Source organism: Scatophagus argus, chromosome 6 (assembly GCF_020382885.2).
Source record: "Scatophagus argus isolate fScaArg1 chromosome 6, fScaArg1.pri, whole genome shotgun sequence".
Taxonomy (NCBI): Eukaryota; Metazoa; Chordata; class Actinopteri; family Scatophagidae; genus Scatophagus; species Scatophagus argus.
Window position 1 is genome coordinate 19,685,737 of NC_058498.1, and position 16,181 is coordinate 19,701,917.

The 16,181-nt window shown below is 40.9% G+C and overlaps 2 protein-coding genes across 4 annotated transcripts in view; one reads left to right on the forward strand and one right to left on the reverse strand.

Annotated features, from left to right (window-relative positions):
- Positions 1–3,547: 3,547 nt before the first annotated feature.
- On the reverse strand, positions 3,548–10,935 carry fip1l1a (FIP1 like 1a (S. cerevisiae)). The gene is made up of 8 exons (XM_046391970.1): positions 10,794–10,935; positions 10,565–10,628; positions 9,058–9,164; positions 8,630–8,713; positions 8,382–8,497; positions 8,175–8,251; positions 6,014–6,107; positions 3,548–3,580 (listed from the first exon to the last, which is right to left on the reverse strand). Exons 2-8 carry the CDS (start codon positions 10,615–10,617, stop codon positions 3,548–3,550), a joined length of 564 nt encoding a protein of 187 aa, XP_046247926.1. The 5' UTR covers positions 10,618–10,628; positions 10,794–10,935.
- Positions 10,936–11,297: 362 nt separating this feature from the next.
- The window catches only part of scfd2 (sec1 family domain containing 2), an 82,007-nt gene continuing 77,123 nt past the window's right edge, over positions 11,298–16,181 (forward strand). Inside the window, exons 1-2 of one of the 3 annotated variants that reach the window (XM_046390670.1) lie at positions 11,298–12,247; positions 12,482–12,650. In XM_046390670.1, coding sequence (XP_046246626.1) covers positions 11,434–12,247; positions 12,482–12,650 — 983 coding nt within the window. In that variant the 5' untranslated portion in view covers positions 11,298–11,433. The remainder of the gene's footprint in view (positions 12,248–12,481; positions 12,651–16,181) is intronic. The other 2 variants (XM_046390668.1, XM_046390669.1) reach the window with 2 other exon arrangements.

Sequence of the window (16,181 nt, forward strand, 5' to 3'; positions counted from 1 at the left end):
ACAGAAATACATTATTGCCACTGATTATATTTTCCAGTGTCTCTCACAGACACTCACAGCACATTAACATCTAGTGTTTCCTCTGGATTCATTTCTTTTGTGTTCAGTTTTTATTTTTATTCAATAAATACACCAGATTTATATTTAGACTGAATGTGAGAATGTAAAAGATTGAAAACCATCAGTGCTCAGCATTGGCATGATACTATTAATGCCCCTATAAAGGCAAATCACTGAGAAATTATTCAAAAGCTAAAAATGGATATTAGGAGCCCTTTAGGCCCTTGGCCCTCTTCACGGCACGAGAAGCCAAGGCCCAGATCATGCCAGAAATACCTGCTGTTCCTAATATCCCCAGAGGCAAGGCTGAGCACCAACACTGAGGCAGGGACTATCTGTGCAGACACTACACATGTGTGTCTAAGAGAAAAGTTAAAAAGGAAATGATTCATAAAGCGTAAGGGAGACGGTTGGCAGAGTTCACAAGAACAGTAAGTCTCTGAAGGATGGGTGGATTTGGCAGATGGACTAAGATGTGAGAAAAGCCATCTTTTAGGACAGAATACAGAATGAATTCAGCCACACGTAGATACAGCAAATTAGGAGAAAGGGAAAGAGTGGGATAGGGAAAAGAGGAAAAAAAGATGAAGGGACAGGAAGCTAGACAGACAGACAAACAGAAAGATGGAATGAGACAGACTGAACACAGACAACATCCAAGGGAAACAATCTATGCAGCAAAACTGGAGTGGAGCTGCATTTAGGGCTCTGTAAGAAAGTGCAGGAGCGCCTAGGGTACAACATGGCCCACTTGTGATCCAAGTAGTGTAAATTAGAGTTGAAATGTGGGAGTTTCTAGACAGGTTGTGACATAGATCGGAAGAGGGGAGTGGGGGGATGCCTTGGATACTGATAAACAGGCACAAACAAGGTTGCTGTCTTGCTTTCTACCTTATTTGGCCATTGGTTCAGCAGCCAGATCAGCAGCACAGTGCATAAATGTCAGAAAAACTAAGTACAGGTTTTCTTTTGGTGTCTTCCTCAGAAATTAGGAAACTTCTTCCAACAGTAATCATTTTATTTTCAATTTTTAGCTCTAATGCACCTTTTATTAATCATTTCGAGTCCTACCTCTGAATTATGTTTATCTTCTCATTTTCCCACATTTTTCCTGAATTTGTTTTAAGTCCTGTTCCTGCGCCTGAGTCAAACCAGCTTGAGGAGAGATCATTTTACTATTTCTCTGACACTATTTCCATCCCAGCTGCAGTTTCTTCCTGCTCCTTTTTACTACAGCCACTGCATGCACACCTCTAAGGTAACCACACATACAGTATGATGATAAATTCATGAACTCACCTGGCCCAAGTATTAGGGGTGGAGAGAGGAGGAGGAGGAGGAGGAGGAACGTGCAGACGTGAACCTGGCAAAAAAAGATAACCAGTCTTCAAAGAGATTAACATAAAGTGTTTGTACTACATCATACAGTGAAAATACAATACAGAAGATTTCTCCCTGATTTGGAATGTGCAGCTTCCAAATCAACACAGCACATTTTCACTGCCAACTCTAGACTCTCATCAGCAACAAACAACATCACCTTGGTATTATTGACCAAAACTCTGTCATTTGCTTCAAAAGCAAAAGAGAAACTCCTGGTGTTGTTAAGCTCTCTATCTGGACTTCAAGCCATCGCTGAAGAAGAGTTTGTTTCACAGTTTAAGAAAAATTCAGCAGACAATTTGTTCAAAAAGACAGTTCAAGTGTTGACACAGTAATACAGAGACAGTGTTTAAGAGGCGATTACGCTGAGTTATTTACCTTCATATATGGCTAATATGACTAAATTATTTGTATAACCGGTAAGCAAACCTATTTTGTGCATTAAAAATTCATGCACAGCTGCTCAACAATCTGGCCTGTTACAAATTCAGAACAAATGTCACGTATTCCTAAATTTGACAAAATGCTATCATAACACCAAGGTTTTGGTCACTTGCTTTTCACTTGACTTTGTTAAAACCTAAAAGTTCTGAACTACATGTATTTCAAAATGACAGCCACTGGAGTAAAACAAAGTTAACATGAGTCATAACAGACTACTGACAGTCACAACAGAGGATATGGCAAAAGTTTGGTAAATCTTGTATAACACGGAACAGATTCACCGCACAGACAAAAGTCTGAGTTAAATGCGACATGAGTTAAATGTTAGATGATTTACATGACCAAGCTGAAACTGTATTTACTGACTGTATTTCACTGAAATAAACATTGTGGTCTATGACACGCTATACAGATAAAAGTATAGGGACAGACCTCTTTTTATTGAATTCAGGTGTGGGATGGGGCTGTTTTTCAGGGGTTGGGCCCCTTACTTCCAGTGAAGGGAAATCTTAATGCTTCAGCATACCAAGACATGTTGGACAATGCTATGCTTCCAACTTTGAGGCAACAGTTTGGTGAAGAACATTTTCTATTCCAGCATGACTGTGTCCCAGTGCACAAAGCCAAGTCCATATAGACATGGCTGGATGAGTTTGGTGTGGAAGAACTTGACTGGCCCACACAGAATCCTGACCTCAACCCCATCCAATACCTTTGGGATGAACTGGAACAGATATCGTGAGTCAGGCCTTCTGGTCCAATATCAGTGTCTGACCTCACAAATGCTCTACTGCATGATTGTCCAAAAATTTACACAGAAACACCACAAAATCCTACAGAAAACCTTTCCAGAAGAGTGGAAGCTGCTATGGCTGCAAAACTGTCAACATATTTAAAATGCCATTTCGTTAATATCCCTGTTGGTGAAATTGTCAGGTGTCCCAATACTTTTGTTTATATTGTATTATATTATATTGCATTTCAGTTACATGAAAAAGGAAGGCACATTAAATGTGAGCAGATCGATGTGTCAGCATTATTAAATGTAGCAAAGAAGAAGAAAACACAAATTCAAAAACATCACCCATTACCAAGAGCATAACCTAATAATTTATACCTCAGTTCTATTTAAGGTGGAGAAATTATATCGGCCTCAAAATGTCAGAGAAAATAAAATGCGCCAAGTCCTACTTGCCTTTTCCTCCATCAATAAAACAGAAAGAGTCAAATGCTTGGGTGCACAGTTAATGGCCCCACTTATTATAATGTTCAAATTTTACGTGACCAAGCAACACAGTCAGTTCTAAATCTCACACTTAGGCTGCAGTGAGTACACATCTACATGCCTGCACACACACACACACAGATTTCTTTGAAGAGCCAAGGCAAAAACACTCATTCACATCTGGATACCATCCTCTTCTTTCTTTTGTACAGACCCCTAAAGTGAGAGTGGCTCAGAATAGTTTTCAACATGAAGAACACAAAATATGGTTGAAACAGGAGGAGGAATAATAAGAGTTGTTGGAAGTTCAAGCTTGAATTTGAAAAAAGGACACAGGGCTCCCCTGCTTTGTAAGTGAAATGTAGAACATCTTCCTTCCCTTTCAAATACAAGTCCCACAGAGTTGAGAGGGCCTGAACTGCTCACTATGAAAGTCTAACCAAGCAAGGCCTTTGATACCTCAGCCACCTGGACACCCAAGGGAAGACACAGATGCACAGACACACATAAACTTCCAACAGTCTGAGAAAGAAAGGCTGTAGTGCAGTGTTGAGGCTCGACCTCAGGCAATTCCTTTCAAGGAAACAAAATACAAAGGTGTTATTCATCAGGAACTTCGAGCGTGCAGCATGCAAATTAGCTAAGGATTCATTACAACAAATAGATTAAGTCATGAGACAACATCAAGAATTTAAACAATCAATTCCTATGTAATGTTGGAATACGAATTAAAAAATGATTAAAACTGGAACATCTCCCTCTCACAGTAACTGTCCTCAAGAAATGCTATGCAGTGCGTACTGCGTACACAAACTAACACACACGCACTTACAGTAAACACCAGCTTGTCCACACACATGCCATGAATGTTAGCGTGAGTTAGTAATTGCTTCTACCTGTGGTGATCTCAAATGAGTGTTTGATTATGGCTGGAGTTCTATGCTTGGCAGCATATAAGAGAGCTAATGGCTGAGGGCTAATTGCTGCCGATTGTGCTTGCATGGCTTTCTCTCTCATGCTAATGTTTCACAGAGCTACAAGCTGGAGGGTTTTAGATGGAGTTGATATTTCACATTGAACCACATGCTGCTGCTCCACAGTACAGAAGAAGTCTGAGCTTTCTTTAGGTAAAGGCTACTGTCAGATGCTATCTGCTCAGACAGATGTGCATGATTTCTCTTGCCGTGTGTCCTGTGTTCTGTCATCGCCCTGCTGCGTGTAAAGAGCATAACCATTAGAGGCTGGTCAAGCATTGGGTGTAGATATTTGATTTAATCGATCAGTCAAAAAAAGGAATTGCTGCTCTTAAATTTTGTGTTCTTAGAAATGATGACAAAGCTAGAAATTTTTGTTTCTAGCTTTGTCATCATTTCATCATGTCCAACTCTTATTGGTACTTTTAACACAACGTATTCATGTTATGTACTGATTTTCCTCATTTCAATTCAGTGGATTCGCTCTGAGAGATTAATACCACTGATCTGAGGGCATCTGGTAATGGTATGCTTATTTCAGAAATAACTACACATCTGCTCAGCTATGATCTTCAGTCAATGTATCAGTGTCAGACAGAAGGACACTCACATATAGGCTGTGTTGATACTGTAGTGACCCACTAACCAGTTGTAGAAATCATTAGCTGCAGCACAGAGCAGGAGACAGCCTCACCTTGACTGTGTGCTGTACTGCACTGATAGATGACACAAGAACAGCCCTGTAATGATATAGCTCTACTCAAATGTCTGCACATATAAAACACGCATGGCATCTAATGTGACCTAAATGAAAAAAAAAAAAGTCCCACAAAAATGAAAGGATAAAAAAACACCCACCTCCTCCTTTTCCTCTGTCCTATTCCCTATAGTAGGTCTGTTCAGCACATTTCTTATGCCACAGTGTGCTGGCCCAGCATTTTTTTTTTTTGCCAGCAGCTATTTTTATCATGTTATATATTTGCATCACAAAAGGAGGCAGGGCCTGTAACTTAAAGAAAGGGGAGGGGCCTATATAAAAAGCTACACAAATACACTTCAAAGCTGGAGTTGACTTTTCAAAGCTGCAGTCAGCAGGATGTTTTATGTTTTGGTTGTATTAGCAGTTCTGGCGTGGGTTCACCAGGCAGTATGGGGCTCACATGGATTGTTTGAGGAGTATGAAGGGGGCCTAAACGGGTGCATCTATTTTGGAATCTTTGAAGGCGCAGACATGGCATGTGTTCAGCTGTGTGCTAAGGCCAGGGAACCTTCATGTATTTCTGTCTAATTCACTACAAAGACCAATAGGAAGTCTAAAGACTGACAGCACCTGGATGGCACCACAGACACCTGCCTGGAAGGCATATATCCATACGATGTCTGTGTTCACTACACACAGTCTGTCTTTTAACTTCACAGGATTATTTATTATGACACGTGTTGCAGCTTCACAAACACATTTACACACACGCACGCACACAGACGGTCAGATTGCCATGAGTCATTTGTGCAGCTGCATGATGTGTCCCACAGGAGGTTCTGATGGGGCCTTTTCCACCTGAAATCTCAAAATTCCACTTAAATCTACCACCCAGGATCCTAAAAAAACAACTCAAATCTTCATACAGCAACAGATGACAAAGGGCAAAAAGCGAGGATATTCACTTGTTAAGTCTAAGGATGTCATGAATGAGCACGTATATAAATAAGCATGTTGCTATTTCCAGTGGTGGGGTGACTTACGTGGAGGAGCAGTATATGCAGAGAAAAAATTCACGTTGGATGGAGAGGACAGATGATAAGAAGTATTTATATCTTTCTTGGGGGAAATCTCGGTAACCACCTACAATGTAAACATAGTTATTAATGGCTTCAGTGACCTTGTCTTTGTTACTCACACACACACACACACACACACACACACTACCTGAGTACTGCTTCCTTCAACACTGTGACACTTTTCCACTCCTCTGCTGGGCCCATCTTGTCCATAAGTTACATCTCTGGCAACACTTGACTGTCTGTTGGTCAGGTCATATGATTAATAAAATTTACCACTACATCACATTCAAACAAATAAATCTGACAGTACTAAAAATAGCAGTGGAGCCTTTGCATTTCACATTCATTTTAAACAACACTCATGTGAAGTTTTGTTGTGCACTTATATAACAGTTTTTAACAGTTTTATATAACAGGACATTACTTTGTCTTAATCTCATTCCACATACCCCTATTACAACCCCCCGCAGGTCCATTAACGCATTAAGCCTCCTTATCTGGGTCATCTTGCCCTCTTCACGAAACAGCCCTTTACAGTCCTAACCCCCCCAATTGAGCACGCCCACACACACATACAGAGAAGGAAAGGGAGAGAGAGAGAGAGAGAGAGATGGGACACTAACCCCTTTCTGTCACTAAGACTTCATCAGCAATAGAGACAAACATACAGAAAAAAAGGAATAACAACTACATCTAATGGCAACCCAGTAGAGTGCTTGGAGCTCCTTAATGTCTCTTCTGCTCACTTCAGCTTTCAAACGCACACCAAATAAAAATTTTAGTACAATGGCATTGTAGAGAGAGAGCCCTTTCCTTTTCTTTTACATTCCAACACAACATGAATTTAAAACACAAAATCATGGGGAAAATTCTGAGTGAATCTCACTCACATCCCAGAGTACAGATATATAATGCGGTAGGCCACACCAGGGGAAGACATCACACGCAGATCTACAAGTACAGCGAGAACCTCCTGGAGAAATCCTCATATTTTCAGACTCTGGGAGAATGAGACTGCTACAATATCAAAGACACACTGAACACATGCTCCACACAGTGTGTCTGTCTCTGACATGCTACAGCATGACTTCCTGGTCCTCATCTGGTTTATCTCAGTGACAGAGGGAAGCATCATCAGCGGACAAATCTTTAATTAAGTGGCCAACCAGCTTCCTTGTTAACCACTCAACCAAAGGGGACTGAGTTAGGGAAAAGATGCTGTTGTGTATGGACAAAAGCACTCACAGGCATAAAGCACCTGCTCCATAAATAAAGGCAAAACACATGCTGGGACTGGATGCTATTTACTAACATGATGAGCATCTACTGCTCATGAGTGCATACATAAATGATGGAAGACTAACTGGACTGTAAAGCACAATGTGATTACTCCAATGCATTTAAATGAATTTAACACATTAGTTGTGTTGAGGAAGTAGTAAGATACCTTGTGTAAGTAAAAGTTGCAGTACAACAATGTAGCAGCGTGCTTACGGAGTGACTACACACAAATGAAAACACAATTATACAATTTGTCCCTTAATGTTACACACTGGAACTACAAACACATTAGCAGGAGAACCACAGAGGCATTATGAGCACAATGTACTCAAAGTATCAAATGTCTGGGTTTTATACGGTAATCGTTAAATGTGAGCAGTATTTACATGTTGCAACTGGTTAAGGTGATATCAGTTTTAATCTAGATTTTAATCTCTAACATTACATCAAGTTTTATTGGATGATTGTAACCATTAGCAGCTTTTGCATAATTGTAGTGGAATGAAAAGATCATTTTTTTCCACTGCAGTGAAGTAGAGTAGAAGTATAAGGTAGCATAAAAAATGCTAATACTCTGCTTAAGCACAAGTACATCAAAACTGTTCTTTACTGAGTAAATTACAGTATTTACTTTTCACCACTGTGAGTGTAAAGGGTCTAAAAGTCTAAGTTAAAAAAAAAAGAACTGTCAAAAGTTGTTCATCATCATGCTCTAAATCAAATTTTTCCATAATTCCCTTTGTGGTAGTCTTTGTGTGGTGCATACCTTCTATGAAATTTCACTTCAGCCTTTAGCAGATGAACATTAGTCTCTGTTTACTTCAACACTTCAGTATCCCTTGCCAATACAACCCTAATATGCTGAGCCCATCTTTGGATCAGAGAAAACAGATGGCACCAGCCTGATAGCTGTTGTGTCACAAAAAAACAAACAACCAGCTGCCAGCCTCTACAAGCCCTCAGCTAGGAGTTCACAGCGAGGACTGAGGCTGGAGTTGGGTGTAGGTAGAACACATGTTACCAACCTGGAAGGTGGTATAGATGGGCTGCCTGAGGGGGGATGAGCAGAGCAAGATTCATGTCTAGTGTGCCCCTTCTGGACCTGAATGGAATTACAGCAACTTCACTCTCCTTCTCTGCTCTCGAATCTTCTCATAATTCGCTCTCAGTTAAAATGAAACCAAGCGTTATAGTATCTGCTGTGATTTATTTTGCTTATGGTCTTGTCTCACCGTGATTTCAGTGCACAGTTTTCTGTTAGCTGAACGGAGTTTCGACTGTTTTTTACAGTACGTGCTCCAGCTTTCTTCATCAAAACCATAGTTAAAATAATCTGAGATGTTAGCACCTAAATACAAAACACAAAATAGTTATGAATAAGTCATATAATTACTGAGTACACAGTTACACTAAATGAATTTATCTTGAGAAAACACCATAGAGAAAATCATCCACATTTACATGCTCTAAGACTACTTACCAGCTTTCCTCCATGGCTTTTCGTCTGCATTCACCTCCCTTACACGGTTCACTTTATTCACATCTGGCCCCTTTGTATTATCAACTGTGAAACATTTGACAGAATCCAGGGTATCTGAATCTCATAATCATGGCAGACATGCTAGCCAAGGACTTCAATGCATTTATTATTACTCTGTCATATTTAATAAGGCCATGAGACATTTTTTTAGCATAAAGACATCATTAAGCAGAGCTGATGTGCGATAATGAAGGTGATGATGATTACTTTTTAAGGTCAGCTATTCCCTGAGTTGTCTGAAAAGTCAACTTGCTGTTTCATGAAAGAACTATATTGAAATTCAGATATGTTATGAAGAGGCTAAACGTATGCTCCTTGGCATTTTCAGCAATAGGAAAAAGCATGAACTGTGCACGAAATACAAAGACCTTCCTGGTCGTCCTGTCTTTGTGCTCGTGTTGTGTTATGTGTTGCCTTGTGTTCTGAGTTAGCCCCTTCAGCATTCATTGTCAGATGCACAGGTGTGGGCCCAGAGCTGCAAGAAAATAAGATGTACACACATTATCAATACAGTCATCTTCATCATCATGACATTAACTTGAACATTAGGAAATGATGCTGTCTGGGCTGAGTGCTGATAACCTCAAATGGCACCTCTACATGCATGACTAATATCACAAAAACACAATGAAAATACCTCAAAGCTACATTTTGACAGAAGTGGGTTCTTGACAAATAATGCACATTCATATTGTGCCCAACAGGCAAACAAAAGCAATGAAAGTAAAAAGAATGAATCAACATTATTTTGTCAGAAGATGGATAGTAAACAGTTACACTCTCATATGCACGGCTGCATGTTTGCACAGATATCACTGCATTCATCAGCACTGTCATTGCCTCCTTTATCTTGGATAGTTGTCAAATAACCCCATAAAAATATATTATATGATACATGATATTATACCTGCCACAGTTTATATGGCAGGTGCTGTAACAAAAATACAAAATAAATGCATAGTACATAATAGAGCATGGAGAGGCTATTTTTAGCAGAGTGCTGTGCTCACGCAGCTCTTACTCTTGTCAAGACCAATCACAGGCTAGGTGCCCACTTTCACAGTTTTTTTAGGGGATGGTGGTATGTAATTATAAAAATTATTGGATTCCCAGCCAGTTACTGTATGGCAACAACTGCCCAAGCTTTGTTCAGATTCTTGGGGTGGGTCATTCTAAACATCAGGCATCAGGTCTTATTATTATACATTCTGTTTAAGTCACAAATGCAAAGAGGACTAAACTCCAACAAACACACACACACACACACATACACACACCAGTGCTGATGCTTTAGTGCACATTACAGTAACTCACTGTAACTGGCAGGTTACGCTACATTTACTCTGAGGTAAAAAGGCTGGAGAATGCAGACCTCAGATCTTGTCAGTTCTCCAGTCGTGTGATTGCTTACGTCCACAGTTTCCTGCTCACAGATAAACACTGCTCACCTGGCAGCAGATTTAATGAGCATCAAAATACTTCTTAAAGTTCCTCATGACTGACTGCACACTTCAGGCAGCACACACGGTGCTGTCACATATGTATTGTGCAACCATAAACATCACTGTCATTATTATATCTGAATGCTTCATTACTGCAGTGCATGGGAATGAGCATACCAGAACAGTTTAACCTGTGTGTATTAGTTCAGAGAGTTCAAGAGAGGTATTGGAGAATTAAGTAAGCCAGGTAGAATAACTGTATCATATACTGTATTATATTATCATTTTCTCATGGTTATGGGAAGCAACATAGCGGATGTATTCAGGGTTATGCCTATAACATAACTTTTGACTTTTGTATTCACATTTAAAGTAAAAAGGTCACTATCACAGTAACAAATACATGCCTCAGTATGGCACACAGTATACACACCTGGGTGAGACTTGAACCTTTTCTTTTTCCTCCTTGTCTTCTTTGGTGTTCATGTCATAAATCACTGAAACAAACGAGCGCACATGATAGTCAAAGTTGGTGGCCTAATTTGTCACTTTAATAATAAAACGGGTATTTCATTCACCTGAGGCATCTATTTTAACGGCTATCACTGTAAATGGAGAGAACAAATGCATTAACATATAGCAGCTGGCCTGTTTAAACTTACATTGATATAGTTGTCCTTCTTCATCTTCATCTTCGGACAATACTTTGGAGTCCGACTCCGGTGACGAATCGGACTCCAATAAAAAAGGCGATGGTAGGTGACTATTAGCCAGTGTGTCTGTAAAACTGACAGTTTCAAGTCTTCTTGTCGTTTCTATGATGGTTCCTCAGGGAAGTGGCAGTTCAGGACATGAACCCAGTCCTGTCATTGGTCAGAAACTGTCTCGCGCTCGACCAACTGCAATTAACAGACAGCTTAACGACTCATATCAAACAAACAGTTTACATATTTTTAAGAGGTGAGTCTACCTTTTGGATTCCCTTTTTCCTTTTTAAAATTTGAAATGTGGCAGCTAGTAATGGTAGTGAATTCTATAGACTCTTTAATAATAATATTACATTTAAACAATTAATCGATAACTCTGTAACTGTAACATTAAACTGTACCGCACTGTGAGCTGATCTTTAAACGCTGCATGTTGCCATAGCAACGAGTTCACGCTTGTGTGACGTTTATATGCTGCGACGTGCCACGTCACCTCTAAGAGACTCGTGTGTATCTTTAGTTGGTGCAACTTTAGCTAGCATTTCTGATGTATCTTTCATTTCGTTGCATTTAGCTATCACTGACAATTAGCAAGATGGTGACGACGGAGGATTTTATGCGCTTTCCCCTCCAGATGTGGGAGAAGGTGCTGTCGAAGGTAAAGAAAGCTGTTGTTTTTATGGATGACAAATGTGTAGAGGCTCTACACTGGAGCGGTGGTGCTGCCGTCTTATTGGAGGCTGGAGCCAAAAATTTAAAGGAGTTTTCAAGCTTCGAAGCCTGTGGTGTGAATGAACCCAAAGCCGTATTTGTGGTGAGCACTTTGTTGAAGGGCAGAACAGTCGACATCATTAAAGACATCATATCCCTCAGTCACTTCCAGTATTGTGTTGTCGTCACCACCGTTGCTCACTCCGTGCACCTGCTCGCCAACAATGTCACGACAGAAATGGAAGGGAACCCTGTGTTTGAGCAGTTTGAAGAAAAGCTGTGTGAGTGGATGGGAAACATGAACTACACGGCTGAAGTCATGCACGTCCCAGTGGTCTTCGCCCCTCTATCACAGCAGCTGCTCCTCACACCCGTGTTTGGTCACCTGTTTCCCCTGCTCTCTCCTGATCTGGAGACAATAAATGCAAAACGACCAGAAAAGAAGAGATTTGGAAGCCTGCTTGACATAGACGTGCACTCTCTTCCAGTTGAACTTCAGCTTGAAATTAAATCCTTGGCTTCAGCAGTAAATTCAGTATTTGAAGCTACAGGCACCAGGGAAGAGTGTTTTGCTGTGGGTCCTATGAGCCGCATCATAGCAGGGGAACTGGCCAATCACCCTCAAGCCAAAAACCGAAGGAAGACAGCTGCTAATAAAGCATCTATCGTTTTTGTGGATCGAACAATGGATCTTACAGGTGAAATCTCCCTCCTTTTTGTACTGTATTACATCAAGTCATTCTGCATAATGCTGAACCCTAACTACATCACAGTCATGACCCTGTGAGGTATCCTTTATAGTATTTGTAGCTGAAACTGCGTAAAGAGTGTTCTGTGACCAGCATTGAGGAACTTGATGTTTTTGACAACTGTTACTACATGCTGGATAGATATTTGGTCATTTTTAAATGTCAGTTTCTCTTGATTGTCAGGAGCTGTTGGTCACCATGGTGACAACCTGGTGGAGAAGATTTTGACGCTGCTCAAACCGTTGCCTGGTCATGTGACAGACGTACAGGTGGACATGCTGGAGCTCACAAATCTGCAGCGATCCCCTCACTCCCAGACCACCCTGGCACCCGGCTGTCTCGCACAGAACCAGTGAGTGCCTCTGTGTCGATATGCAATGGTTCATTTATAGTAGTATATTCATTTTTTTCCTCTTCTTACTGATTATCATTTACTTGAGAGACTTGGATTTAAATTAGTTTTAGTGTTAGTGGTTATTAGCTAGTTTATATAAAGTTATGGTGGTTCGGCTCACTGTAATGCCCAAGACCCAATGTATTAGTAAACAGATGATTAAAGGCAAAATTCTAGGCAAAATTATTAGGTTATCTCTTTCACAGGCTTGTGTTTTGCAGACCCAACTGTTAAAATCAATTTTCAAGTGAAAAATGCCAAATATTTATGGTCCCAGCTTGTCAAATGTGAGAATTTTTTGTGGAACATTTTGGTAAATTGAATATTTTAAGTGTTTTGGACCACTAGTCATGCTAAACTTAACATTTGATTGGGGAAATATTTGAGAGTACAGTCAATAATGAAAATATTTGTGAGTTGTGGCCCTGCTCTCCAACACAGTAATAATTAGAGCTAAGGTTACGTACTGTTTTTAAGCACATTAATTAATCCTTCCATAATTTTCTCCAGAGATATAGCTTGTATTTTACAAGGGCATGTTTCACTCTGAAGTTTTGCACATAGAGAACTGTGTTTCCAATGGAAAGAGAAATAAAGTGTCCACAAGCATATCAGAAATGGATTTGTAGTTTGAGCTATTGGTAAGCTTTCTGTCTGGTTTGTTACTTGCTATGACCAATTTTATTTGTAGTGGAAAACTCATCACCCTAGAGATTGCGGTCACTTTTATACTGAGAAATCATATAACTAGTCTTTCAGATAGAACCATTTCAGTAGTTTTTGACTGATTTTCTTAATAAATTGATATTACACAAGTAAAGTTTGAAAAAAAGAATTAAAGATAGGTCCAGGGTTCAAACCTGCTGACCTGATGTGGCCTCTCTATGTGGGGTTTGCATGGTCTCTCTGTTTCTGTGTGTTTCCTTTGGGTGCTCCAATTTCCTCCCTTATTCTGTTCAGGATGATGAGTTTAGTTACTGAGCAGCAGGACAAATATTTTGTTGCCCACTTCGCCACAGAATCTTTGTGCTGTTTGAATGGGAGTAGATGACTTTTCATCAAATCTTAATGTGAATATGAAAAAAATTATATATACTTTTACAGCTTTATTTCACTCAGCATCAAACATAAACCAGAGATCAACAAATATACTTGTTTTACCAACTTGAAACCGCACCCAAATGAAACTGGCTATTGGAATCCACCTTCACCACTAACACACCACAATATACATTTTGACATACTTTCCCCACCTGACCAAACACACACTCACCAGCCTAGAACCAGCCCCCACCGAGTGAGTTGAGTGGCACATGACTAGGATTAGGTGCCAGTTGCCCAGTGAAGCTTGCCTCCAGTCTTGGTTGTGCGGATACACGTGTTAGGCGCCTGCGGTGGGGTTGTTGTACATGGCAGGGATTAGTCCTACATCATGTGTTCCACTCCTGCTTTTGCCCCTTCATGTGGTTGCAGGGGGAAAAGGCTTTGACTGAGAAGAAGAGTTTTGTGGCGGGAGCTGTCATGCAGTATGTTTGACCGTGTTCATAAACAGTCTTACTCACACACACACACACACACACACTAAGTGCGGACCATTCTGAGCTAGGTGGGAGGTTCTGTTGTAATGGAACCACTCTTAGATCTTTCTGGTCAGTGCTGTTTAGACAGTGTGTGTACTGTAGCAGATAATGTGAGCACAGCAGGGGCGGGTTGCACTGACCCTCAGATGCAGGGCTCAAGTCTGGGGCAAACGTCAACCAGATACCTTCAGCACTCCCGCAAATGCTTGTCTTGAGTCATTGCACTTGTTGCGAATATCTCATTTGCACAAATACAGTTGACTAGAACTATAAAAAAAATGAAGTATAGCAACGACCTTACCCTTTCACTTTGTGTAAGTGTAAGGTTAAGTATATGATGGCAAAGCACCCGAAGAAGGGATTGGTGACTGTTTGCAATTATTGTTCAAGATAATTTCACAAAATAAAAGCCTCAGCCAAACACCTTTATCTCATAACATTTAGAAGAGTGATTCAGATGTTGCGTACAAGTTCCAGCAGGCACTCAGACACAAACAGACAGACTGAGAAGTGTAGCTGACAGTAATAAGTAATGCCGCGGGGGCTGTGTCTGATCGGGGCCAGCAGGATCAGCAGGAGTGTTATTGCCTGTGCTATCTCTGAGCAGATGGCCCAGTTGAGCGTTATCACAGATGTTTAGGAGATTGAAGTGCTGCCGAGGCACAGCAAGAAAGAAGTGTGGAGTACCTCACTTTATTTAACTGCCTTCAAGTTCGCAGCTCACCGTAGGCAGAGCCCATGTCAGTCATTTTAATACGTTCAGCACAGGGCTCTGTGAATGCATGTTTTTAGAGGTGTACTGCTCTTAGGCCTTAATCTCTCCAAAGAAACGAAAGCACACATTTCTAAACGGATTATTTTCTTTGCATGATGTGAGCTGTGCAAAGTGCTAGACCCTACTGACTCTGTGCGGTTTGACTGTCTATATAATAAGTTCCCTCCTACTGTATTTTTATGCACCTATGAATTGATGAGCTATTTTTAGCTCAGACCACAGTGTGTTTGGATTGGTCTTGATGTTAGACCAGCTCAAACCTTTAATTATTAGGTGCGGACCTAATTTGGACCCTTTGTATGATATTTCCCTCAGTAACTCCAGGATATTATTATAGATTACTGTGTCTTAAACATTCTGTGGGTGGTTGTTGATTCTAGACCCCACACTTACTTTGCAATTACTGTCGTATTGTCTTTCATAACCTGGTGTGAATTTTCCTTATCCTGCAACCTGACTTTCACTCTGTGGTTCTAGTTGTCATGCCTGAGAGAAAGTAAACTGTGTGTGGATGTGTATGCACACACACGCGCATACACACACACACACTTACACACGTTTTTTTTGTTATTCCATGCTTGTACAATGACATTTTTTTCTCAGACATTAAATAGAATGCAGAGTTTGCTGTATATAGAAGGATGTTGAGTGAAAGTGGCAGTGGGAGTGTTGTTTTGTGTGCCTGTGTGTATGTGTGTGTTTGTGGTCAGGTACCTTCCAGCCCAGTCTGTGTAATTTGCTGTGCTTGGCTGCACAGCCCTTGTGATCCTTAGTAGCACATACGAACCCCATTGGCAGAGGGCACCAAGTCTCCCTCAGTCTCACACTGAGCCCTGCACCCCTGTCATCTGGCCGCCTCCGACCTTGATTCTGTGGTGGGAGTGTGTGCATGTGGGCAGAACCGAGTACGGGTGGCCAAGGTGCTCTGGGCCAGCCTCAGGAGCTGCTGAGCTCAAGCCAGACGGAGTAACTGACCGCACCCTGCCATGAGAAAACACTTCGAGGCTGCCATCTCCTCAAATCTGCCCAACGGCTCCTGCATGCGTACCACCAGGAAGGAGGCTAAACACCTATTTCTGTCCCATCTGGGAAATATGAGCATGAATAAAAAGCCATGCAAGCTTATTTGAGTGC

Excerpts from the sequence above, each read along its gene's own strand:
- fip1l1a (XM_046391970.1), bottom strand. The coding sequence starts at position 10,617 with ATGAACACCAAAGAAGACAAGGAGGAAAAAGAAAAGGTTCAAGTCTCA. Across the intron at positions 8,252-8,381 it reads AACTGTGCACTGAAATCACG|GTCCAGAAGGGGCACACTAG; the intron begins GTGAGACAAGAC and ends AATTCCATTCAG. Across the intron at positions 6,108-8,174 it reads CCATCTATACCACCTTCCAG|ACAGTCAAGTGTTGCCAGAG; the intron begins GTTGGTAACATG and ends CCTGACCAACAG.